General features: G+C 39.3%; 3 protein-coding genes across 5 annotated transcripts; 2 read left to right on the top strand and 1 right to left on the bottom strand.

The window, feature by feature from the left end:
* NDUFAF1 (NADH:ubiquinone oxidoreductase complex assembly factor 1) lies at positions 1 to 6764 on the top strand. Of its 2 annotated transcripts, none has more exons than XM_010711320.2 (5): positions 1 to 75; positions 532 to 1156; positions 2956 to 3141; positions 4766 to 4840; positions 6313 to 6764. In XM_010711320.2, exons 2-5 carry the CDS (start codon positions 647 to 649, stop codon positions 6451 to 6453), a joined length of 912 nt encoding a protein of 303 aa, XP_010709622.1. In that variant the 5' UTR covers positions 1 to 75; positions 532 to 646; the 3' UTR covers positions 6454 to 6764. The 2 variants fall into 2 exon arrangements, with proteins under 2 accessions (XP_010709622.1, XP_010709623.1); XM_010711321.3 differs by lacking the exon at positions 1 to 75 and adding an exon at positions 111 to 182.
* A 943-nt stretch (positions 6765 to 7707) lies between these two features.
* NUSAP1 (nucleolar and spindle associated protein 1) lies at positions 7708 to 20545 on the bottom strand. The gene is made up of 11 exons (XM_003206429.4): positions 20103 to 20545; positions 19790 to 19855; positions 18370 to 18555; positions 17344 to 17518; positions 15885 to 15974; positions 15185 to 15297; positions 14085 to 14272; positions 12444 to 12619; positions 9922 to 10032; positions 9266 to 9377; positions 7708 to 8817 (listed from the first exon to the last, which is right to left on the bottom strand). Exons 1-11 carry the CDS (start codon positions 20196 to 20198, stop codon positions 8730 to 8732), a joined length of 1401 nt encoding a protein of 466 aa, XP_003206477.1. The 5' UTR covers positions 20199 to 20545; the 3' UTR covers positions 7708 to 8729.
* Positions 20543 to 24805, top strand: OIP5 (Opa interacting protein 5). 2 transcript variants are annotated; one of them, XM_003206451.4, is made up of 5 exons: positions 20543 to 20828; positions 20911 to 20977; positions 21269 to 21391; positions 22086 to 22167; positions 23236 to 24805. In XM_003206451.4, the coding sequence occupies exons 1-5, from the start codon at positions 20579 to 20581 to the stop codon at positions 23353 to 23355; spliced, it is 642 nt and encodes a 213-aa protein (XP_003206499.1). In that variant the 5' UTR covers positions 20543 to 20578; the 3' UTR covers positions 23356 to 24805. The 2 variants fall into 2 exon arrangements, with proteins under 2 accessions (XP_003206499.1, XP_010709621.1); XM_010711319.3 differs by lacking the exon at positions 21269 to 21391.
* Positions 24806 to 25790: the final 985 nt, after the last annotated feature.

Here is a 25790-nt window from a genome sequence, read left to right as displayed (position 1 = left end):
CCCGCGCCGCGCGGAGCGCGTTCCACGCTGGGCTCGGAAGCGCCGAGGAGCCGCCATAACCGCGGGGGGGCTGAGGTGAGCGGAGCGGAGCGACGGGAGCGGGGCTGTGAGTGAAATCGCGTGTTGTTGCGGCACGGCACGGCCCGTCCGTGCGGCCTGATCCGGAGAGGAGCGCGGCATTGGTCAGTGTCCTCTTTGAGAAGCGCTGCTTCTCAGGTTGTTATGGCTGCTTGTTGCTCGACAATACCTAAACATGCATGGGGTGAAAGGGATTAACAGGAATAGCTTTTTTTCTACTGTTTGTTTAATTTGACTCTGTAGTGTTTTTGTGAGTATTTCACATCGTGGGGTCAGAACATACTGGGAGAAATACTGAAACAAACTAGGGGGCCGAGAAAGTGTAATACTTGGCATTAATTGTTATTCCTTCTTTCCTAATGGATTTCTAATTAATATCTCTTCTAAAAAAAAATACGCACCCAGTGCTTGTAAGACTTTTTAATATTTTTTTTTTTCTCTTTTTCATTGAAGGTGGAGATTAACTGCAGTAACAAAGCAAGATACCTCTGGATAATAATTTGGCTGTTAAATTAATTTCAAACCCATAAATTGCCTTGCTGGAAGCAAATCCTTTGTCATTACCAGCATGGCTGTAGCAGTTATGTTTCTGAACAACGCATGCTTACGTGGTAGATGCTGCAGACACAAAGTTTTGCAACCTTTGCTTGGAACTTTCTGTGCTGATTCCATGTCAAAATGTTACAGCAGTTACAGGAGGCCAGGATCGCAGCCTGAGGTAACACCGTCTTGGCGAAACATTGATTTCAGCTTTAAGAAGGGCATTAATGCCTTAAAGACTCAGCTAAGCTTGCTGAAGAAGGAGACCAAAGATCACCTAACAGGACCTGATGGCCATTCGTTCAGTCACTACATGTTGGAACAGACAAAGGTGATGTGGGTGTTCCGGTGCCAGGAAGATTTAAATAAATGGGTTATTTCCTCCGATGTAGAGATTGGAGGGAAAAGTGAAGTTTACCTAAAATTGGGCAGGAACAACCAGGGTGCTATGCTGTATGGAATACTCAATACTGAAGTACCTCGCGATGGGGAGACGAAATACAGTGGATATTGTAGTATGAGAGCCAAACCAGCAGTGGTAAGTACAGCTTCTGCTATTTGAGTGTTTTTTCTGTAATTCAGTGATGACAAGTGGACTGTTGTTTACTGCAGTTATAACTGATCACCTTCAGGATTATTACATACTCTGTTTGTATAGATGTCACTGCTGTTGTATCCACTGACCTATTGACCTGGAAGGAACTTACTTGGCTTTTCTCCTTTCTTAGAAAACAACGTTTGGTCATTTGCTGATGTATCATCACTCATTAGGACAGTCCTGTGTGCAGCCTCCTCACAAATGAGGGATTTGTAGTGAGCTTTTAGATCTGAAATTGATGTGATTAAAACAGATGAGTCTCTGAATTTTGAAATTCATTGCATGTGTCATAAGAACAAATATGCTGGGCTTTAATTAAACTGGGTCTGTTTATCAAATTTAATTTAGGCGAGTTTGTCTTTATTTTGCTCGCAGGAAAATAATGTTTTGAGACGTTTTTCTAAAAGTCTTGCTCCTACCATGTATCAGAAAAAGCAGGATGTTTGATAATTCTGAATTGAACAAAATGTAAGCATATGGCTCCTATCGTACTACTTCTTTCATTCCTTTTATTTAAACATTCTTAAAAAGAAAAATAACACTTTGACTCAGCATATTAGTAAAAACCTTTTTTAGTCTGTTCTATTGTTTATGATTTAGCACGAGTAAGCAGCTAAAAGTCTCCTGAACTGTAAACCCAGAGAGCAGAGAATGTAAGCAAGGAAAATCAACAGGCAAACGATAGGTAGAACACCATGGATTGGTGACACCAGCACAGGAGAGTCGGGCAGGAAGTTGAATCTCATTGGAGTTAAATTGCTCTGGCCTTGCGTGAATGTGACTCAAACTTTCTTGTCCTAATTTTGAAGTAGCAAAGTGTCTGTCAGTCCATCTTTGTAATAGTCTTTGTAATAGTTTGAGATTAAAAGGTGAAAGCATCAATACAAAGACTTATGTAATTAAAAAGGGTCAAAATTGGCAAATCTTAAAATCAAGTGGCCACAGTCTTTGCATTAACGGGTTAATTGTCTACTGATTGTGAGCTTATAAGAGGAAGGCTAATAGGTAACTGTAGTAACACTATCAAGTTAAGGAGAAACCTCTGGATTTTTGGTGCAAATTTCGGTTTGGTTTGAGCAATTCTGGCTCCGATGACACCCTCCTGCTCCGGCGACCTAAATAACATTCTGCAGAGGTCACTGGATCTGTCAGAGTGCAAATCACAACTTTGGGACTTGGAAGATCTTCAGAAAATACATTTGAGGATTGAATGTGCTTGTAAACCGGATCATTGTGCACAGTTAGTGTCAAAAACTGTTGGAAAATGTGCAGGTGCTTTTAGCGCTCACGTCAGTCTTCAAAAAAGAAAGTAAGTTACCACAGGGGATAAATTATCTTTCATTTCTTGTAACCTCTTCTGAGTAGTCTAGTGCTAACCACAGAATATTAAACTTAACTACAGGCCTGGTCTGCTATTACAGAATTTGTGTTCTTGCCTAGGAGGGGATTTAGTCTTAGGATGTAAATCTGATAATTACTATTAAAAAGATTTATAACTAATGTATGGATCTTCAGAGTGGTGATCCTACATTTTGTGGGCTCTCATACAGTGCTGAAAGAAATTCATTGAGATGAGAGACTGGTCTGATGAAAAAGTACCCCATTTTCACTGTATCACAGTAGATACTGTTTACAGTGAGAACACGGGCAGTGATTCAAGCAGTAGCACTTTGCTCTTCATAATAGAGATTTCTTTTTAAGTATGAAAGAGGAATAATTCTATTTATTAATATTTGTAGGGATCTTTTGCTAGGAAGAAGTATTATGACTGGTCAAACTTCAACAGTCTGTATTTACGTGTCCGTGGCGATGGCAGACCTTGGATGGTGAACATTTATACAGACCCTTACTTCTCCCATCAAAAGGATGACCTGTACAACTACTTCATGTTCACCCGAGGAGGACCGTACTGGGAGGAAATAAAGGTAAACGAATGAGTCAGTAAATCTGAAAATAACTCTTCTAAATACATGCTGTTCTAGAGATTTCTGAAGCAAAGACCGCTTAAGGGCCCTAGCTGTAGCTTTGTGGAATGAGAATTCTTTCAGCGATCATTTTTTTTTGCCGTTTAAATGCTTAGCTCATTCAGCAGTGTTAACCATGTTTCTGTGGTGTATCCCTATACAAACATGTTCCTTTGGCTTGGAAAGTCCCAGAATTGTAATTTACTGGATTGTGGGAGCATAAACTCTGAAAAGTAAATAATATAGTAATATAGTAATTATACTAATATAATAATGTGTTGATATCTATTAAGTATTTTAAATAATCTACCATGTGTCTAAGTGTCCTAAGTGTCTGTTGTTTGCTGTTACAGGAGGCAGACCTTTGAACTGTGCTGATGCTATACATATGTAATATATACTATATACTGTACTATAGTATGGGAATATATGTACTATAATACATGCATTATGACAAATGTATGTGTATACTTAAATGTAATTAATTTATTTAAATAAAAAAAAGCAACAAATTATACTCCTATCTGAAATTGGCTTCCTGAGCTGAGGGCTCATTAGTTCAAGTTAACAAAAAAAGTGCCACCAAAACCAGAATATCCTGGTTGTCACACCTGTGTGTGGGGCTGTACTGGGGCTCAGGAGCAAACTGCCACTCTGTACCTATGATTGTGTGGAATCCAGTGGGTTGTCTTTTCTTAACACTGGAAAACAGAACAAGCAGCCAGGCAGGGTGCATACTTAGCTCATACAGTGGGTGGTCAGAGTGTGCACTGAATAGATGCAGCTACTGGAGCTTTGCAGGCAGTGCCAGGAACTTTCTATGCAATAACCGTTTTATCTGTAATAATAAATGGACTTAACTTGATGTAAGATTTGTACCCTGCAATGTGGTTTGCCAAAGTTGGAGTCAGTTGGAGCCTCAGAGGTATGTGGGTTGTTAGTCACAGCTCTGAATCTATGACATGCAATAACATTGGCAAGAAGTGGGAGATTCAGCTCTTTTCTGAGGACACTGTAGTGTGTCACTGCTGGCCTGTGTGTGTTCCTCACCCACACCAGCCAGTTCTCTTTTCCTGTCTCTTGTCACAGCCCTCCTTTATTGTTTTCACTGAGTTCAAATCATTGTTATAATTTTGTGAACTGTTTTGCTAGAACATTGATGTCTTTGAATGAAATTTGCAGTACAAAATATGCAGATTGGATGTAGATGAGCAGTCGGTGGGCTTATAATGCATCCTAGACCTTTCATTAATTTGTTTAAGCTGACGTTGTTGGAAGGAGATATTCTAGATGTGAACGGCTATCTTCCATGCTTCAGCCTCTGCTGTGCCCTGGCTGGCTCAGAATCCAGCATTACAGCTGGAAACAGCTGCCACAGGGCAGTTGGGACTGGAGCTGGCAGCATGTGGCTAATGAGTGACCTGCTTCTTTTTACTGATTCTTTGGACCCTGGAGTGCTGGTACCAGATTCGGTGTTATTTCATTTTCTAAGGCAGTTTGTTTGTTTTTATTTTTTTTCCCCTTGGGGTTTTATTCTATATACTGGTGACACTAAAGTCTATTCTTCTTTTGTTTCTGCTGTCAGATTCCGTTCTCCAAATTCTTTCTGTCCAGTCGAGGAAGAGTACAGGACGACCAACATCCTATCTGGTTAGACAAGGCAAGTTTTTTCTATAGGCTTAATTTGTCAGAAATATACTTTGAGATTGTATTGTCATTTTATAGGTAACTGAGAAATCCTTGGGATATTCAGTGGTTTTAAATTTAAAATTCAGTAAGAGTCTCTACTTGTTTTAAAGTACTTATTCCTGTGTGCATACCTTTGCATGCAAATTATCTTACTTTGTGATTTCAGTGTCAATTTACTTCAAAGTAGCTCCAAAGATATTTTTAAGAGATTTAGATAACTTGTCTGTTAAAAAATAAATAGTTTTTTTTTTAAAGGAATGATCAAAGAGACTGAGAAATCTAAAATGCAATTTGGCACAGTACTGCCAAAAATAATAAAAGCAAGCATGTATCAAAGGCAATGTATCTAGGGATTATGAAGGGATAAATTCTTCAGAACACAGAGTTGAGATGACTCCTGCAGTCACCTGTAACAGAAAGCTGACGAGGCTGACTGCAGAGCTCACTTCTGGAGAAGATAAAGCAATTGAAACCTTAGAATCAGTCTGAGGAGCATTATTCTACTCTATCAACTTAGCTTTACTCTATTATTTACTTAGCGTGCATGTGCAACTTCTCCTCAGTTCTCAGCATGCAGTTTTTCAACTTGAATCTGACACATTCCTGCATGTACGGCAGTCCTTAAAGTCACGAGTATGGATCAGACCTGCACTTCCAGCGCAGATTAGGGACACCAAGAGCTTTGTAGGTGTTCAGCTACTTATCACCCAACTTGGTTTGAGAACCAGTAACACTGGAGTCTCTGAAGGGTTGGTGATGGACAAGAGTAGGTGGCTTTCATGGCATATGGTACAGGCTAATGGGGGACATGTCTGAGCCCCAGGGATTTGTATGGAATTTATTACAATTAGAATGAAGTTATTATTTAATAAATTAGCGTAGTAATGGAGAACGAATGAGGGATATTCTTTTGAAAAATGCTATTGTAGGTGGAAAACTGTGGTTAAATAACTCAGTGTGTGATATAAAATTCAGTAACAGTTTTGTGTTTTTCAAAATGTTTGCTTTGGGAGCACTTTCACAGTGTACCAGGCCTCTGTCTTGGAATGGAAGTTCCATCCATCCTTAATTACATTCTATTTGTGTTTCCTATTTGCATTAGAACTGTTAAAAAGTGTGACAGAAGTAGGTTAATTCATCTTACTGTGACCAAATTGACAACATTCAGACCTCAAAGGATGAAAATCCCAGTATTGCACTATACTGAGGCCATTTTGAATACGTTTCAACTTAACGGTAGAGAAGCAACTGTGAATCCCATTGGAGCCTGTATTGAAAATGTGGTAATAAAGCATTCTTGCCTTTAGAGATACTGCTGCGTTTTGAACAGATACCTCTCTTTTAAACTGAAAGGTTGTGAACTATTTATAGGATTTGGAAGTGGTAGATACTGGTTGTAACATTATTTTAAGATGTATTCTAATGTATGCATCTCTTTATTAGATCAGTACCCTTGGATTCACACTGGGAGATAAAGTAGATGGTCCCTTCCAGCTGGAGATTGATTTTATTGGCCTGCTAAACGACAGAGCTCACACAGAAGAATTTGCCTACGAAACATATGAAAGGAATCCTAGAATCTAAGTTGGTCTTGTGTCCTTTGGAACATTCATCAGCTGCTTACTTAATTTTTAAGCATTTTATAAAGTGTGAGAACATCCTTCAAGTTGATGTAATTATGTAAACATTAAATGTTAAGTGGATGAAGTGTTGACTCAGTAATCTGACTGGACTGACACTGTTGGCATCGTCAAGCTGCCAACAACAGGCTGAGAGCTTGTACCTACAGGAACTGGAATACAGCCTTACAGTACAGGCTTACTGTGTATTAACTGCTGTTTGGGGACATTTTAACTTTTGTCCTGATCTTTAGGGAAATAAAAGTATTCTGTTAATGTGGTGTTGTTTTTTGTACTCAGTTTGATTTTCTAATATGCCGGTTGTAGGGCTGTAAAACACTTGAACTGAAGAGATGGTACTAGAGAAGTTACAGTGTGAATTAATACAGTGATAATACTGCTAAAGAGCATCACAGCTTCTGAAATTTACAAAAGAACAGGACCTGAGATGTCAAACTTGAACTTTTGGCACCTGTAAGGAACTAGAAGAAAAACCTGCTGCTGCCAAGAGCAAAACAGTAGCACTGAAGCGGATTTAGCTCTTATTTTAGAGTTATGGGTGATAAGAGCTACAAAGCAGTAAGATTAAGCTGTTAAACAGAAGTAAAGCTCCAGGGGAAGCTGGGGTAGACCCTGTCACTGTTAATTCCCTAGAAATGCACCTCAGCTTTATTAACACTGTTACCCACAGCCTATGGCCCAGGAAGAGCAGGTGATGCTTTTCCGCTGTGTTGTTAGTTAACTGTGTTGCAGAAAGAGGCACAGCATCAAGAGGTGAGGCAAATGCTCAGTTCCCCAACCCCTTTTTTGTCATTCTCAGTAACTTAAGAAACATTTTAAAGAACAATTGCCGAATGGTTTCATTTCAGATATCACCAACAGTCTAGTCAAAGCCCTGACATCATTTAGTGTCCCCTCCTTAAATGTGCCTTAAAAATACTAATCTTAGCTCTGCTTTACATGGAGACCACAATAAAGCAAGTTGACACCATCTTGCATCAGCGGTTTCCATCTTGCACAGATTTAGATTAAGAGCAGAAGGGGAGCAAAGTTTATACTTCCTAATGGTATCGGAACACTAATGCATTCATGAAAGGGTATGCAGGCAAATCAGTACAGAAACAAATCTGTTCAGAGATAACTGAGTAACGTGCAAACAGAACTGGTGCTACACTAAGGAGGTAGTTAGAGGTAGTCACAATAGACAATTGGTAATAAACAAGGTATGTACAAAATATTTATTTCCCCCCGTTTGGTTTATAAAAAAATTAAGCTTTATATTTCAGCATTTGATATGACAGCACTGAAGTATTTGTTCACCTAGTATTTAGTATTTTTGAAGTACTAGTATTTGCTGAGATTACAACTGCTGAGTTTCCAGTCAGTGTTTCATCCATAACACATCCAAATAGCTTTTCTGTGCCTTTTTTCTTTAAATAACATTACTGTTTTCATTTAAGGCATTTAAATGCCTCACTCTTCTTAACATCTTTGAAATATTTCAATTGTTTTTTTAATCATCTGTTTATTCTAGAAAGGACCAACCCCAACCATAACTGATCTAAGCATCCAGTTTGTCAAGCCACTTTTCTTCTGTGACCTTACTTTAAAAAAAAAATTTCATAATTCTGCTATGCCTTGTAGTTTTCTGTGAACTTTGTAGATTTCCAGAAAGCATGTGTATTTCTTTCCCTGGAGATTCCCTACCATTTCACAGATCCATGGTAGGACACACTGAACAGTTGCTATAGGTTTTAAGGATCCACTTGGAGAACAGAGCAAGCAGATATCTCAATTCCTTTAATTGACCAGTGGAATGTTTTGAAGCTTGCAATCCAGACTATGCATTCAAGTGGATAATAAACATTTTGGTGAAGTCTGCACCATGGTATTAGGAGGCTCCATGAGCATCTCTTTTCTACTTGCATTTTCTCCTTTAATATCTTTTAGTTACATGAGATACATAGCATGATATACAGTGATGTTAGAATATTGGTAACCAACTAGAGAGTTCTGCAGCTAGAGACAGTTCTCCAAGGAGATGAGAGTTCTAAACATTTAAGAGCTTAGAAGCTGATCGGTAAAACACTATGCTCAGATGTTCTAAGATCTTATTCGGTCATCTGCGGATTCTACTAGCTAATAAACAACCTGACCCATACTCTGAAGCACAGACAGCACAAATATTTACACGAGAGAAACAGTATTTACAAGCGAGATCCTAGCTATTTCTGATTTTACCTAACCCATAGACAGTCCTCTACGGTTTCCAAGAGCCTGAGTTTTCTTCTTTTTTCTCTCCTGCTCATGCTTCTCCCTCCTGTCTTCTCTGAAGGAGAGAAAGGAGAAAGACCATTTCAGGTTACAGTAAGAGCAAAAATAGAAGCAACCTCAGGAATATGAAGTTAACCAAGGCTTAATACCTGTTTTAAGTGTGCAACACTAGCCATGCAAAAGAAAACTTCCAGTTCAGACATTAGTCTGAATGTTTAGATTCAGTTGAAATACTTAAGCTTAGATGTACAGGTCTAACAGTCAAGGTAGCAACTCATCAATATCCAGTTTCTTTTGAGATAAATCTCCCTGTGCTGGAATTGATAGCTTTTCACAGAAAGAGATCTATCAAGTCCATAACTGCTAGATAAGTATTGAACTACAATATGAATACAAAAAGTGTTCTTTCCTAAACTGTATATTTTAATGCTCAAATTGATAAACAAGTTATCATCATGTTATTTTAAATGACACTATTCATAAAAAGCTAGCGTCATACTGACCTTGTCTGGAGATGTGGCTGTTTGTAGTCTCTCTTATGTGAAGTGATGCTGCTGTTGACAGACTTCTTTGGGGGAGCATTTTCCTTAAGTTCTCCCCAAGGTTTTAGTCGTCCTACAAATTAGAGGCAAAGAGAGGATACTGAACTACTACAGCTTAGCAACAGCGTGCTTAACAACTTCTTGTGAATTTTACAGTAGCTAGCTTGTCCTTGGCTGGTTTCCTACAAGACAAAATGCCTCTTCAGCTGCATAATACATTAGCTTTGTCAGCCCATTTCTTATGAGCAGTTCTCCAGGTAGCAGTCTCTATGCAACAAACACTTCAGATGTTTTGCTTTTACTAAAATAGTGCACTTTTAAAGCAAGCATTATTGTGTACAGAATTATCCACATATTCTGTATATTTAATGTAATACAAGAATGTTTACTCCTCTATTTATGAAACTTTTGTTAGAGATTTTTTCTCCAGTAGGGAGGGAGGCTTTTAGAACACACTTAAAGTAGAACTTTCATATCAGTGCACAGACTATGTGGAAATCTCAAGAAGGGTAAAAAAAAAGAAAGCCAACTCACACCACAATATAGAAAGTTTACTCAGTGGCTTATTTTATGAACGCTTTGCTATAAATAACACTACCAATGCATGACCACAGTACCTTTGTGTGGTTGATACCGAAGCGGCCTTGAAAGACTTGCTTTGAGATCAAATATCTTCTTGGTGCTTGAGGGTTCTGCAGACTGAGCTGCGAACTTGAATGGGGTAATAGCTACAAAAGGCATCAAGATATCATGCTTACTAATGGTAGCAGGAACATCGGCATACAAAGCAACCTAAGAAGCGTCTAAGGACCATGTAACAACTGTCAAGACAAAATAGTTATAAAACACTGCCTTTTGCCACTGAAGATGCAAACAGCTCACTGGCAAGAGGAAGCTTTCAGAGGGGGCAGAAGTCGTGAAATACCTTTTCGCTCTGATTTTAGATAGCATTCTGGTAAGCAGCAGATCTGCTACACCTCAGGTCAGCTGTAGTCATTTGCATGTTAGTTCAGAACCCCTGGGTTCACTGATCACACTGTAACTCTCACTTTACTAACATCTAAAAGCACACAAAACACTTTGTCATTTTAGTAACTTCTCACTGTTGATGCAAGAGGAACAGCCTACAGCCATGAGTAGGTAAGTGAATTAATTATGTGGCAGTGCATTGAGCTTCTGTATCTACTCCACACTGCTCACAACACAGCCAACCCCTGCTCCTCACCATCAGGGCAGCAGCTCCACAGCCATCACTCAGCAACAACCAGACAGCCTTGTGCTATTAACCCCATCTGTGCTGAAGCCAGGGCATGGGGGGTGCAGTGCAGTGCCAGCTCAAGGAATGGCAAATAAGTTCATGCATTTTGATACACTGGCTAAACAGTCCTGTGAATAGCCAAAGAAATATGCAGCCATGCTTTCCATTTTGATGAAAGAATTGAGAACAGATTTCAAAACTGCAAGAAAAGTTATTGATTTTTTGGTCTATCTGCACTTCCATTTTCAGTCAACATAAATATATGTTCTGTAAATTTTCAAATGGAATGGATAGAGTTGCAACCAGATACTCAATTTGAAACTGATAGTGTCTCCCTGCTGGATTCCTGCATGCACTCTTACCAGAGAGAAATACCTCTGACTTCACATCATGTCTTATTCTTATCATTGCTTTTTGGCAGTAAACACGTTTGTTAACAACTGCATTCAAGGATGAAGCATAAGAGTAGAATTTCATCAGAAATCTGATGAACACCTTGACAGCTCAGTAGGAAGTGCAGCCTCTGCCACTGAACGAGGCTGATGCATTAGTTTAGCAAAAACATCCACTGTTGTTTTTTTTTTTCCCCTTTTGCTCTCTATTTTTATGTTTTAATAAAAAATTAAGATTTAAATGTTTTGTTACTGATGCATGTTAATTATAGTGTATATTGTACAAGGGCTGCTCCAAAAGTAATGCCTCCTATTTTATTATGTTGGCCATTAATGTCAGAAGCGGACGTTGGTGGTACAGCAGCAGAGGTTGAACCTTCCCAGCAATATTCCATTACTTCTTGTTGCGTGACAGATAGCAGCAGAGGGGCAGCCTGACAAACTGGTGTCTGACATGGAAGCACATACGAAGCAAAGGTGTGGAGAAAGTGGCACACGTTCACATTCATTGACGCTTGGCTGAATGCTTACGGAGGCCAAACAGCAGTTGTGAACACAGTGAGGCAGTGGGTGGCAACTTTTTTTTTTTTAAAAACATAAGCATAGCATGTAGGTTCTTGTTCATTGCTTGCAAAATGCAGAGCAAGTGGTGATTATGTTTGAAAAACAGCATTTTGTAGCTGAGAATTTGCTCTGTCAAACAGTGCTACTGTGCTCTTTGTATCCACTGAGGCTTCAATGATATTAAATAGGAGGCATCACTTCTGGAGTAATCTACATATTTGCAGCCCAACGCATTTCCTTTTCACTCAGTGTGGCCAAGGCAAGCCAAAAGGTTGGACATTCACGCTCTAAGGAGAACATGTGGCCTTTTTTGTCTTTCATGCCACTTAACATCTCACACTAAACTTGTAAGCACAGTTCTGTAGCCAGAGATGAATGTATTATGGCTTACTCAAACTGATTTTATGCTGAGGTTTAAGTTATGCGTTAGATGTTCGTTCCTCAGCTCAGCTGCTTAAGTTGCCCCAAACCATATATTGAAAACAAGATTTTATCAGTTTTACCCTTATCTGTTTTTAGGAATGAGAGACACTGACAATTATTTTTCTCCCACAAGGAGAATGAGACCTCTGAGAAGACATCAAGCAACTGTCTTCAGTGCATGTTTCTGCCTATACACGTCACACAAAGCTTTTGCTATGTGGTCCACTAACTTTTTTTTTTTTTTTTTTAAATCCCTCACATTCTATATTAGACTTCTCTGTAAGTGGCTAGGTATTGAAAGTCCTTGCACTTACTCTGCGTTTAAGTCTTAGCTACTCTAGCGACAATCAAAAAACTGGAAACTGAAGGAAATAGATTACTGCAGTTTCTATTAGTGAATTAAATTAAAGTGTTTAATCTATTAGGTTATAGGTCCACAAGTTACACAAACATTTAATACAACATGTCTTGATGTGAAAAAGACAAGTATTTACTACTTTACCCTTTAATGCAGGCAGATCATTATTTCTTGTGCTTCTCTTGCTGTTTTTTGCATTTAGGGGTTCACAGCTCTTCTGGCTGTCAGGGGTGCAGATCTCTTCCACGTATGGAGACATCCTAGACGGAGTCTTAGTAAGAGAACGTTTATGTTCATTATCTTTCGTGGCTTCAGAGAACCTGAAAGTTAGAGATAATCAAGACGAAGTCACCTGCAAGGAATGCAAGCAATTCACAAAACAAGAAGAAAGTGTTGCACTTATAATAAAACCGGTAACTAGCAAAGATATTCACAGGTAACACAAACTGCACTAAAAACACCTTTGACAATTTTCAGCATGTGAATCACCATTAACAACTGTAAATAACGGTAGAAATTTTAAAGAGGTGACTATCTTGTTATTTCAGAGATCAAATATATTTGGATGCAATAAGCTAACTGCATACTAAGAACTGTGAGCTGCAAATGTAAATAGACACATTTTTTAGAATGCGTGTGTGAGATCATGAAATAAATTTAAAATCTTTTGTGAATTAATAGTCTCATCAATAAAGATACTGAGCTGAAAGCCTGCAAGATATGGAAAAAAACAGGAAGTTAATATTGGAGAGAACTTATTTCAAGCAAGTTCGTGGATGTGCATTTGCATTCCATAACATTTATGGACAAATGACATGGAAATAAATTCTGAAAGAGCTTCATTTTACACACTGTGAAAGAATCAAGTAGGACTGCAGCAGGGAGGGAAAAAAACATGCAACACAAAGCACTAGAGACAGAACGAGTTATTTTCGTTTGTTGTCATTTCCACAGGACGAAGAAAAGTGGTACAGAGTAATTGAAATAGGATAAATAGGAAGAAAAAGGACGGAAATCAAAATTGCACATTTAAAATAGAAACAAAGCCATCTGGATTGAGTTTGATATTTCAAGGAACATTCGGTCTTGAATTCTCAACAGTCAAATAACTTGATAGGAAAAGTTACAAGTCCCATAATGTAAATAATCATTAGGAGTTGGTCATTAATAGAAGATGTACTGACTTACCAGTAGAAAATACCACGCGCATAATATTTATTCAGGGACCAAAAAAATAGTCCCAGCAATTATTCACTTGGCACACAGGAGCTAGGAAGTGAAGGTTATCAGAAAAATTCAAAGGAACGCAATAGAGACACAAGATATCACCCTACTAATGAGGGGTTAAAGTATAAAATACAGAATGTCTAAATCTGAACTTCAGCTGCTGTAGAAAGCCCAGTGAAAGCAAGTAGGTGGTGTCAGTAGAAGCCAGCAAAAACAGCAGAAAAAATGACTTTTGCTGAAAGGAAAAGCGTGCAAAAGAATACTTTCAAGGACTGTATTTTCAATTCTTTAAGATTTTTTTCTCAAGACCCAGAAAAATCACTATTGAGCTATTAAAAGAATTACAATAAAAAAATATAATATTTATATAAAATTATATATAAATAAACTAAATATTTACTGTATTGCCTAATGCTGTCAGTTCTATCTTTCAGCCTAGCTTTCTATCTGTACCTGGGTCATACTTGGAATAGTAATAAAGTAGTCGAATTACAGTCTACGTTTATTATTTTCAGTGCGTCTTATTACATTGCTGACAGACAGCTTCATTCTTATTACCTGACGTTCATTTTGGTTGTTGAGAGAACAGAAGGATTAAACAAAGATTTCCTAGACAAAATACTTTGACTTCCAGTGTTCAGCAAACCGCGTGGTGAGCGTCGGAGGTTACTAGGAGTGCAGGTGCCAGAGAATCTGCCTCGTTCCGGATTGGGGCTGAATAAGAGTGTTTTGCCACTGGTGTGTTTCTAGGGAAAAGCAAATCAGGAGTCAGCACAATCTGCTCAGAGTTTTTCCATTGAGAAGGTAGTTAAGAAGCAGGGAAACTATAGTGTGTATGACAGTCTCATGCTTTAAGAGGGAATGGGAGGGAAGTGTTTTAATCTTAAGATTTGATACGACTAAATTCATCTGAAAACATATCCTGTAGGAGTGCTACAAACTGCCTTTTTCTGGTGCCCTTAATTGATTTGCGTTTTTTTTTTTTTTTGCCAGCACCTGCCAAAAATCACTTCTCTTAAGCACACATTCATACACTGTATGCCTTAAAGAAAGAGAAATGTAACATTCAGCAGTTCAGTGTTAGTGTTTTGGTATATCCAGTGACACCCATCTATTCACTGATACATTGCTGTTGCTTTTATAAATCTGCCATGCCCAGAAAGAGGCTTCCCTTGCAGGTGTCATATGTGCACTAACTCAAAGCCACTGGAAGCTACATACGTTACCTACTAATGGAGTCATATGTAGTCACTGGACAAAGGTTCTTTAAGGCACAAAAAAAACCCCTTTGTTTAATCCCTGTTTTTTTGGAAAACAACTCATCCCCTATGTTGTGTAACAGACATTTTTGAATTGCAGCAGAACCAGAAAGTTCCAGGAGACCATTTCACAAATAATTGTTTTTACACAAGATTATCAAACTATTTATTGTTTCCTATAACTATTTATAACCATACTCAATTAACAAATAAGTAATATAGAATTACAGAGAAACTGCATAGAACCAGTTATATAGGACTCCAATCAGAGAGTTCCATCACGCATGCACAAGGCCAGCTTCTTAACGGCTCTAAAGAGGCTCTGTGGGAAACTTAAGGAGAGCCTTTGTGGAAATAAAAATATGGCAACAATGAAAATATTCGTTTGTTAGCACTTACCTTGGCTTCATTGAGGGAACTGCTGCAGTTCTCAAGCATTTTTTTCTTCCTCTCAATGTAATCAGCAATGGACTCCATTTTCTTGAAGTGAGCTTCGTGCAGCTTTTTAAAGTCTAAGAAGTTCCAAAAGTAATAGGAGTCATGCATCTGACAGACTCCTAAGGAAGCTTGCTACTTCACAGAAAGCTAACAACACCGACTGTTATGGCCTCAAAGACCATACAACACATTCCTCTAAATAACGTTGGGGTACCCACAGATAACTGAATACGTCTACATCAGCAACATGGTTACTGGTGGATGCTCTAGAGAATTCCACGGTCAAAGGAAAAAAGATAAATACTTCCATTGTCAAGTAATAATAATTAAAAAAAAAGTGAGTATTCTACAAAATAACGAACTGTTGTCACAACTGTAGGATTGATAAAGTAAAAACTAAACAGATAGGAATCAGGAGTCAGAGCACACTTTCCTACTCTGTTGTTTTGAAAACTCCAAGTACATTATATCTAGAAGACACCAAATATACATCAGTGTAACTTTTTGGAGTTCTGGGTTTTTGTTTTTTGTTTTGCTTTCTAAAGAGAAGACAGACTCTTGGTTCATAGAAACCAGATTTGTATTTTTGCAAAACCTGCAGTTCATCTCCCTTCATACACAGGCAATACTTTCTATTTTTAGGCATGGAAGACTATCTTACTTGGTGTAGTAGCTTTCAGCCCTGTTTTCCCAGGCTTAGATACGCCACCAACATACAAAGGAATCTTCTGTCCTGCAGGATGAGGATCACCTGGCACAGTAAGATTAAACAAAACTATTACAACTACTAGAAAAATATTTCAACATCACCATAGCCCTTTATTAAAGCGCTTGTGGTAAAACTTATCTCCTTAAGTGGTTTAGGTTTCAAGAAATAAAAACCTCATTTGAAGTAGATAAGTCCTAAGTATCTCAGATGCCTTTTAAATGATCTGTCAGTAAAAGCATGCCCTGATGAACTACAAAGCAAAGCTCGAATGTGACAGTCACACCAGATTATTGTCTCTCAATACTAAAGTATTTCACAGGAGGAGTTTACAAGAGAACTTTACTTGTAGTAAGCAACTGAAATTCACAGGTCTGTATCCAGTTCATAAGCTAATGTTTTTAAAATATTGATAACTGAAAAAAGAAATATCTTTTAGCTAGCCTGCCATCACCGTAAATATACACAAAAGAGCCTGATCTTTTTTAATCATAGCTGCCTTCAGGTCAGTACTATGACAAAACCAACATGCAAAGTCTTCCACTAAGCGTAGTTATAATCTTTCCTCTATTACACAGCTATCTTACCATCTGAAGTTACAGTTGAGAGGAAAAAAATAAAAATTAAAGCAATACAGATACTTATGGTTGCAGTTATGGGAAGAGATGAGCACTGTTTCAAGTGTCAGTGTGAAACTAATTTTAGTACTGCTTCAGCCAAAGCTTTTTTTTTTTACATATTTTATTTGCTTTTAAAAGAAGCTTCAAAGAAAACTTTTGTTTCTTAATTAGCTTTAAAGTTACATATGACCTCTGATAAGGATGTCCTTTAAATTCTATCAAACAGCAAAGATACCCAGAGTACATCACAAGGACTGTTACACTTAACTTAACAGGAGGCAAATAATGGGACGTGTCCAATAATTTGTTGTGAATCTATCAAACAAGATAGGGAAGACAAACTTAATTCCTCTCTAGTTCAGCTGCATGCACAGAAGAGTGGAGGAGAAGTGAGCCCATATTTTCAGCAGCATCATGTTCTAAGGTCATGAAAATCTATCAGATACAAAAGCGATCCACCATTACACTGCCTAACAGCATCTGCGTGTTAACAAATTAACAAGGGTGGTGTCTGCATATCTGTTTATACTAGCTGTACTCCCAAGAAGGCAGTGAAAAAGCCCATTCATCTAAAGAAAAAAGAAGAATTAATAATGAGGCATTTTCCCTGTTTTTGCTATTTAGCTCCTTTAAAAAGTGGCTTCTCAGGTATATTCCAGAAGGCGCCTAAACGAAGAAGGGGGAGAATCAAATACACTCAGACTCCTTCACTGAAAATATTTGCAGACAAAAAATAACCGAAGTAGTAAATCTGAAGTACTACAAAGTTTATGTTTATGGAAGTTTTTACTTACGTTCTGCTCTAGCGCTTTTAGTAGAAGTCCTCTTTGGCTGCTTCTTCTCAGCAGTAGCCACACTTGGATTCTCATTAGCTCTTTTTTTAGTAACTCGTTCCACATTTTGGAACACCATCTTTTCCTTTTCACAATCACCCTGAGGCACTTCATTCTCTTTTGTTTCAGAATGCCCCTACAGTTAAGCATACTTCATTAAACTCTTTGTTCCAACTGGATATAAGAAAAGGATCTTGTTCTGAGAGCAGCTGGTCATGAAACGGGTGTGCAGAGAGGTGGTGTAACAGCCACACAGAAGAGTTCTACAAAAATCAGCTCACATAAAGCCCCAAGCATTGTGATCTAACCTCATAGCTGACCCTGCTTTCAGGGAAAGAATGAGGAAGAGGCTTTCTGAAATACAATTTAAGTTAACCTAGGAAATATTTATAATTACCTATATTAAGGCTTTTACCTGCACGGTTCTAACATTTTAGCACAATGTTGCTTCTATTAACAAAACTATTTTCAAGAAAAAAAATCTATTCAAATGCTGTGTGACTTTTGACTATCATAGCTGTAGTTACCACTGGCTTTCATTTACTCGTGCTGCTAAAAGGACCAACACCTCTCATGTCACCATTTCCCTCCGATTCCCTACCATTAAGTTTTCTGTGCAATTCTGACTTCACCCACTCACCCACTCAAATTGTAAAGCTGCCTAATATTCAGATGTATACTATGATGAACTAGTGAAGTCAGTCCTACACTCAGTACAGGTAGTCATGCATTTCCTCAGAAGGATTTCTTTTCTTAGACGAATTACATAATTCATCATTTTTGTTCATTGTGGAGCAGCACACAGTCCAATTAGACAAGATCTGTGGTATAAAGTACAAGTACTTGTTTTCTGTACATCTGCATACAAAGATGAAACCCTTACCTGCTAACCTGGTAGCAAAATTAATCAAGCTTTTATTTATTTATTTTTAAATCTCCAGTTTCATCGCAAGACACGGACACACAAAAGAAAGCAATACAAATTACCTCCATTTCTGCAGAGGGCTCTGTATTTTCTTCACTGTCATTAGTTTCCATATCAGAGCTCTTCTTTTTCCTAGTTACTTTCTTTTCTTTACATCTTTTGGTGACAAAACGTGCTGGATTTGGCATAAATTCCTGCTGACAGCTCAGTTCAGAGTCCATTGAAGCAGATGCACTTTTTTCAGAATTCTATATCAGAAAAGTACCATAACATGGAATGCACATACAGCAGATAGGTACTCTAATGGGACAGCTTCAACGTTATTGTTGGAAAAGGCAGTTCACACAGACGAAAGCAAGAGTACATTTAAGTAGTGCAGTAACTAACTTGGCAATATCTAGATTTCCTGAAACACCTTATTACATCTCCATGGAAAAGCTACATAATAAAGTAATTGTAGTACTTATATTCAGTAAGCGACTATTTAAAAGACAAGTAAACAACCACTAAGGATTTGGGATCTGACTTGAATGAAGCTGCTATCCTCCAAAATCTGTGAAAATTATCCTGCAGAATTATACACATACAAGCCACAGATGACTACACAATTTCCTCATGAATTTAGAGAAGTAGATCATAGAGGCAACATTTAAAAGGAGTTGTTTTAGAAAAAGTAGACACAAATCTAACAAAAGCATAAAAAAAGTGTTAGATGTGATATTTTGGCTCATAGAAAACTTAATAAGGAAAGCAACTAATATAAATGAATAAAAGAAACATCAATTGTACTGAATCATAGAATGGTTTGGGTTGGAACCTGCTGATCCTTGAGATCCTTTCCAACCCTCCTGCTACAGGCAGGGTTGCCAGCTGCTTGATCAAGTACTACGAGATCAGATTGCCCAGTCCCCTTCCAACCTGGCCTTGAAAACCTCCAAGGTCACAGTATCCACAGCCTGTCTGGACAACCCATTCCAGCACTTCGCCATTCTTCCAGTAAAAAAACTTCTAAATCTAATTCTAATTTAAATCTCCCTTCCTTTAGTTTATGACCATTCTCTCTTATCTTATCACTAGCTACCTGTGTAAAAAACTGACTTCCCTCACGTGTATAGGCTCCCTTTGAATACTGTAAGGCCACACGAGGTCTCTCCACAGCCTTCTTTTTTGCTTTTGTTATAATGTCAGTGTAAGTGAATTGCAGACGTAAAATGCTTTGGGATTAGTTAGTATAGAATATAAAATTAAGAAATTTAAATGTCAGTGGTTATAGGGAATAGCATTGTATTGATCCTAACAGATACACTTCAGGCAGAATTAATGCCTTCTGTTGTTTAAGAGGGCATGTCAAACGTTCACACATACATCTATTAATACATGAGTGCATGAAACTAAAAGCACCATTGAAAAAGTACTTCTACTACAATTCACATCGCTAAAGCATTCTTTCTGAAAAAGAAGGGCTGCTTGATCATTTGTTACCGTATTTTCGTCTTCTTGCATTCTTCCTTGGAAGTGTTGCTTCAGCGCTTTCAACAGCTTATCGGCCTGAAGAGAAACCAAAGCGACAGATGAACTAAACACTGCCTAAGGAGCCCGCCTAAACCCAGAGATGGCTCATGCCGGTCTGGCCGCCCTGCCCAGCGCCAAGCGAACCAGGCTGCAGCGCTGAGGCCACAACGGCCGTGGCCGCTCCCGGACACGCCGCCCACTCCCGCCGCCCTCAGCGCCAGCAGCACTAAGAGGACGACGGCACCACGTTCCCCCACCGCTCCTCCCGGCCGCCCCCACTCACCCGGAGGTTGGCCCTCAGGCCGGCGGCCTTGGCGACCTGCTGCAGCTCAACATACTTCAGCGCGTCTAGCGACTGAAGCTGCGAGGAGAGTGCCATCGTTATTCTGCTACCAACCGCCGCTCTTCGAATCTCGCGCTTAACCGACACGCAGCGCCTTGCTCCCCGCCCCCGCCGTTCGAACTTGCCCGCCGCGGCCGGCCATTGGCCGGGCTAGGTGAGGGAGGCGGGCTTAAATGCACGGGAATGGGCCAATGGCTGCTGTGGCCACCAGAGTGTTGTTTTTCAATCGCGATTGGCGCAGGCGGCTCGGGAAATCCCCGCCCTCTCCTGCTTGATTGGGCGCCAGAACGAGGCGCCGCAGCCCACTTCCCAATGGCCTCGTGCAGCGAGGATTGACGTCTCTATTGCCCAATAGCAGCGCTCCCTTGGCGTGGCCGAGAAGGCGGGCGGTGCGCTTCAGCACCGGGCGGGAGGAGATGGCGGTGCGGAGGCAGCTGCGGCGATTCTTCGAGGAGCCGCAGATCCGCGGCACGATCGTGGTGGAGCGGCCGCTCTCCTCCGAGCCTCCTCCGGCTCCTCCTCCTGCTTCAGAGGTGCCGCGGTGCTACGAGCTGCGAGCGGAGGACTGCGCCGTGTTCCAGTGCCGCGGGTGCTGGGCGGTGCTGGGTGACTCGCTGCATCTGTGCGCGCTGGAGGAGCAGCGCCTCGGCCTCGTCGTCTGCCTCAGTCAGTGCTGTGGGCTGGGTCGGGTCGGGGCGGGTTCCGCTTCCGCACGCTGCTTCTCCAGGCGCTTCTTCTCTCTCCTCAGGAGTCACCGGCAACGTGCTGTGCGAGGAGGAACTGATGGTCGGCCTGGAGGGAGCCCTGACTGGATGGTGCGTAGCAGCGCCCTTACGTCACCTCGGAGTCTCACGGCCTAAAGTGTTCCGTGCGATGCGCCGTGGATTTAATCTCTCCTTTCAACTTTGATTATTACAGAGGTTTTCCACGCCTAACTGTTTACATCTACTCTTAATCTGTGTCGTTTCTATAAGGACAAAGCGTTAACGCGTGTTTTGCTGTCCGGATAGAAGCAAGGATCCAGTGTCCTCTGACAAGCGAGAAGCAGTATCCGTGGTTTCAGAAGCTTTTATTTAATAATAGAATTTTTCTGCTTTTCCTTTTAGTGCTTACAACACGTTGTCTTGTCAGTCGTGTGGCTCAGTTGTGGGCTTTGTTCTCTATTCTGCCTTCAGAGACCTGGCCCATCTCCGAGGCTTCTTCTGTTTCTTCAAGAACAGCATCTTCTGGTGGGTGCCCTGCCCTGTGTTTTGGTGGTCAGGGATTTCATGGCAATTTGCAAGTTATTCCAGCGTGAATACAGCTAACACACACCTAGCAAAGGCTGCTTTATTTTTGACTGAGAGCGTCACTGGGATTTTAATATTCTGTTCTCACTTTGTGTTGTCATGATTCCATTTGATTTACCTTATACTTTCTGAGTCTCCTCACATCAAAGTTTAAATTTAGCTATTTGCGGTACTGAGATCTCCTTCAGTTCCCAATCACCTAACGAACGTCAGATATCAAAACAGGTCTGCGATAGATGGACCTGATTGTAGAATCACAGAATTGTTTGAGTTGGAAGGGGCCTTTACAGGCCATCTCATCATCTGGTCCAACTCCCCTGCTATGAACAGGAACACCTACAGCTAGAGCACGGTGCTCAGAGCCTGGTCCAGCCTGACCTTGAATGTCTCCAGGAACAGGGCACCCACTTCAGCTCTGGGCAACCTGTTCCTGTGCCTCACTAGCTGGTACTGAGGGGATTTTATGATTTGGAAGTAAACGTGTTATGGTTTTTAATATTTTCATTATCTATGGAGTACTTCAAGAAAGAGTTTTATCTGCTTTAAAATCAGTTTAAATAGTCTGCCTAAGTGAATGCAACTACTTGTTTTCAACTGTTTTTCTTGTTTTTCACATTCCCCATTTGTTTTCCAGTTATCTTTTAAAAAGCAAAATGATAATAGAAGCTTCTAAGGTGAAATTTCCTGCTGTGACCCTAAAGGATCAAATAGAGAAAGTAAGGTTTCTGCATGATTTTGTATGAAAATATCAAAAAGTATTAGTATTTCTTGCTATCAATATTTTTGGCTAATTAAAAATACTTCATAATATCACTATATCTGAAATACATATCAAGTTCTAGCTAATTTTCTGACAAAAGCGTGGTGTTTAGTTTCTTTTTGTAGTGAATGTGTATGTGTAATTTTGCTACCTAAATGTTATCAAGAGGGAAGGGTACTTCTCTACATGTTGAAAACAAAACAGAAGATCCTTTTTAAATAAAACTTTTCCTAAATATTGCTAGCTGTGTTGTTCCTAGAATTGAAAAGTCACTGTTGAAGAATAAAAAACATGTATAAAAATTTGTCAAATTGAAAGGGATTCCATTATTTTTATATGGGAACTGACACTAAAATGTACAAGTGTCATGCAGGCATAAGTTCCCCTGAAGCTGAGATAGATCATTCTGAGGTAAAAGTATGAGTGCTTCCTTGCAAACACACGCTGAGGGATTTTGGAAAAGTTGTATGTTGATTAGAGCGAGTGTTAGACTCTTGTCTTTGCTTTTTTTAAATATATCTTAAAGATATATCTTAAAAGATGTAAAGATAAGATAAAAGCTATAAAGATATATTCTTGCCTACAGTACTTTTCATGTGTTAACTTAAATCCAAACTCTAGAAATGGCATTTTTGAAGGGTTGTCCTAAACTGATGATGAAACAGTGTCCAGATCTTGTAAAACAAAATCACCGGCTATGTAAAACCATGTAATGAGTTAACTAGAAAAGACTGCCCTGATCATAGCAATGCTTCAGCAACTCTTTAAGTGGAATGTTTCCGTGCATCTCTGACACTAGTTATGCTGACCCACAATAATTTCTTTCTAGCACAGGTTTCTGATTTGAGTCCTGATTAGTTTTGGCTTTTCTAGACATAGAACATAAGAAAGTCCAGCATCATTTTCCATTTTGAAAGTCATCTGCACTTTAGCTACTGAAAGTGGGATGCTTATCATTAAACATCCAGAACATTTTTCTCTAATTTTACAACTCCCATCTCTCTTTTTTCTTCCTTCTTTCTAGCTGAAAGAAAGCCTTGTGATGGCACACATGCGCGTCGAATTGCTGATGAAGAAGGTGGAGCAACTGAAACAAAATAATGTGGCAGAAAACAGAGCTCTGCATCACATGAAATTGTCCTAGTGCCAGGATACGCAACAGTTGATACCAAGAAGTAGCATGCCCTTTTGAAGTACTACTGGAGTCGTTTCTGCAGCTCTGCTGAGTTTCATCACCTAATGTGAACGATTTACTCGTGCATCACATAATTCTCTAAGACTGAACTTTGGTTGTGATTCTCCATAATGACTTCAATTGGGTAGAACACTTTTTGCAACAATAAAATCAGGCCTACAGAACCATACAAGACAAACAATAATTGAGAGGAAGTGTTGTAATTTAAAGGTTCTTAAGGAGTTCTGAAGTTTTTGTTCTATCTTTTCATATCTATAGAATATTCATGGCAGCTGTTTGGTTCATTAGCTACATCTGGTATGTGAGGCTTCTGAATAGCCTCTCAATGAACGCTTTGAAAGAATTTGCTTGTATATGTGGCCTGCAAAAGAAGCAAGTTAGCTTTCCCAGAAGCTGCACAGTTGTGCTTGGTGACTCTGTATGGTGTAAAGCTAACTGGAGCATGAGGTTATAGATTTCAAATCAAGGTACAATGCTTATTTCTGCCAAAGTCATCTGGAAATGCAGTCACATGGCTGCACGGATCAAGTTCTGTCTGCTCCATGAATCTTACGCTGTGAGCAGCTGCCTTCAATAAATTTGAGCCTTTTTTTATTAAGACTTCTGGATTGTCTCAGTCTGTTCTGATCAAGTAATAATATAGCCTTGTTAAGAGCTGTTCTGCTGGGAAGGAAGCAGATCTCTATTAAATCCCTCAACTATGAGCTACAGAAATGGTTATTATCCATGTTTTACAACCTGTTTAAGTGCACAAATGCAGTACTTTTCAATGACAGCTAAATTTGGGCTATCAAAACACCTGAAGAAAGTGTTACTCACTCTTAAGATCTGCTTCACTGCCTATAATAAACGTTTTTTTTAGTGTGCGCTCTAGCCTGAACCCTTAACTGGTGAGTTGTTGTTCTCAACAGCTGTCACTTTATACTCATGTAAAGTTTGGAGTTATATTTGACTGCTTCATTATTAAAAACAAATAATTTTTTAAAATAGTTTGTTACTTAAACTACATTTAAAGAACTGCTGCTCTTTGACTGGAGTTCTGTCACTAAACACACCTTGTGCAAACACCCTTCCCATCTCAGGCGTTTTCCATTATGTAACTTCACCTTTGCATTACTTCTAAGTGGCAGGTATTTCTTGTTGCATCAGTCTCAGAAACATGATTGATAATGGGACTACTCACTTTTGGCCTTCTATTTTTTCTTTTTGCGTTGACTTTTTTCTGGTCATAAAGCTTTACATTTGTACTACGTATAACATAAATAGTATTAAGTTCTCTTGCTTCATTTAGCTAAGAATCCATCCCTAAGAGAAAAAAAAAAATAGCAGCTGCTGGTTACATTTTTGTATGTTATCTTTACAGTGTATCTTTTTAAATAAAACTGATGAGATTCACAAATACGTATTATACAGACCTTGTGTAGTATCACGTGGGTTGTAAGCTCACTTTTAAACTGCATTTGGCTTATCTTTTGAACTGGGAAGACTTTAGCTCTACTGAGTCATCGTGTGGTACTTTGTGTCTGCTTGTCAAAAGATGTTTTTTCCTGGCACTGACTACTGCCTGATTGACCTGCTGGCACTCACAGCAGTACAGTATTTTAAGTAAAACCTGTTTTGAAAAGCAAACCACCTTAATTTAAAGAAATAAAATGCAACTGTATTGTCAGCAGTCTGCAACAAACATTTACTAAGATAGCAATTTAAACCAAAGGCTCCAGTTTAAGTGATGTTTGAACTTTTCTCCCTGAAAGATTCAGCTTTCAATTCCACCTTGTCCCAGGCTCAAATTCTGCTGGACTCTACAGTTAATGAATGAATATCAGTTTTCTAGTGTGGAACCAAATCTCTAGCTAGGTATCTTGAGATGTGTAGCCAGGGCCAGGCTGGCTCAGGATAGATGGGTTCTCCATTTAAACAAATATTTGTTTGAGAAGCAAGTCTCATGGTCGGGCCACAGCTAACTTTATTCCTAAATGACCTAACCGGCTGTTATCTTCTCTGGAACCTATAAAGAAAAGCAAGCAGAAAGTGAAACAAATTAAGGTGAAGTAGGTTACTGAAGCAATAATCATACAGTTAGTGTTTTATAAGCTAACGTAAGAGTTAGCAATCTCTGAGAAGTTTTGGAAAGTTTACAGCAGTGTTAGTAGCCCTGGCTTCTTCAACACAGTCCTCAGGAGGTGGTGTCTTACTGCTGTGTTATAGAACTTCCCTAAACTGCTTCTAGCAGCAATTGCCAGGAAAGTTGTGCCTTCCTATAAGTTGTGAAATGTTGATGCTGAAAGAATTGTTGAAAGGTTTCAGTCGCCAAAATAAACACTCCACATGCACGTGAAACAGTTTTCAGAGAATTAGTCCTTCTAGGCAAGCTACTTTACAAG

This window comes from Meleagris gallopavo, chromosome 5 (genome assembly GCF_000146605.3).
Source record: "Meleagris gallopavo isolate NT-WF06-2002-E0010 breed Aviagen turkey brand Nicholas breeding stock chromosome 5, Turkey_5.1, whole genome shotgun sequence".
In the NCBI taxonomy this organism is placed as follows: domain Eukaryota; kingdom Metazoa; phylum Chordata; class Aves; order Galliformes; family Phasianidae; genus Meleagris; species Meleagris gallopavo.
Note: the sequence above shows the minus strand (reverse complement) of the source record. Positions and strands in the feature narration are given on the sequence as shown.

Excerpts from the sequence above, each read along its gene's own strand:
- OIP5 (XM_003206451.4), top strand. The coding sequence starts at position 20,579 with ATGGCGGTGCGGAGGCAGCTGCGGCGATTCTTCGAGGAGCCGCAGATC. Across the intron at positions 20,978-21,268 it reads GAGGGAGCCCTGACTGGATG|TGCTTACAACACGTTGTCTT; the intron begins GTGCGTAGCAGC and ends TTTTCCTTTTAG. Across the intron at positions 21,392-22,085 it reads TTCAAGAACAGCATCTTCTG|TTATCTTTTAAAAAGCAAAA; the intron begins GTGGGTGCCCTG and ends TTTGTTTTCCAG.
- NDUFAF1 (XM_010711320.2), top strand. The coding sequence starts at position 647 with ATGGCTGTAGCAGTTATGTTTCTGAACAACGCATGCTTACGTGGTAGA. Across the intron at positions 3,142-4,765 it reads CGTACTGGGAGGAAATAAAG|ATTCCGTTCTCCAAATTCTT; the intron begins GTAAACGAATGA and ends TTCTGCTGTCAG. Across the intron at positions 4,841-6,312 it reads ATCCTATCTGGTTAGACAAG|ATCAGTACCCTTGGATTCAC; the intron begins GCAAGTTTTTTC and ends TCTCTTTATTAG.
- NUSAP1 (XM_003206429.4), bottom strand. The coding sequence starts at position 20,198 with ATGGCACTCTCCTCGCAGCTTCAGTCGCTAGACGCGCTGAAGTATGTT. Across the intron at positions 14,273-15,184 it reads GTTCCCTCAATGAAGCCAAG|AAACACACCAGTGGCAAAAC; the intron begins GTAAGTGCTAAC and ends GCTTTTCCCTAG. Across the intron at positions 12,620-14,084 it reads ACAACCAAAATGAACGTCAG|GTTCTCTGAAGCCACGAAAG; the intron begins GTAATAAGAATG and ends TCTAACTTTCAG.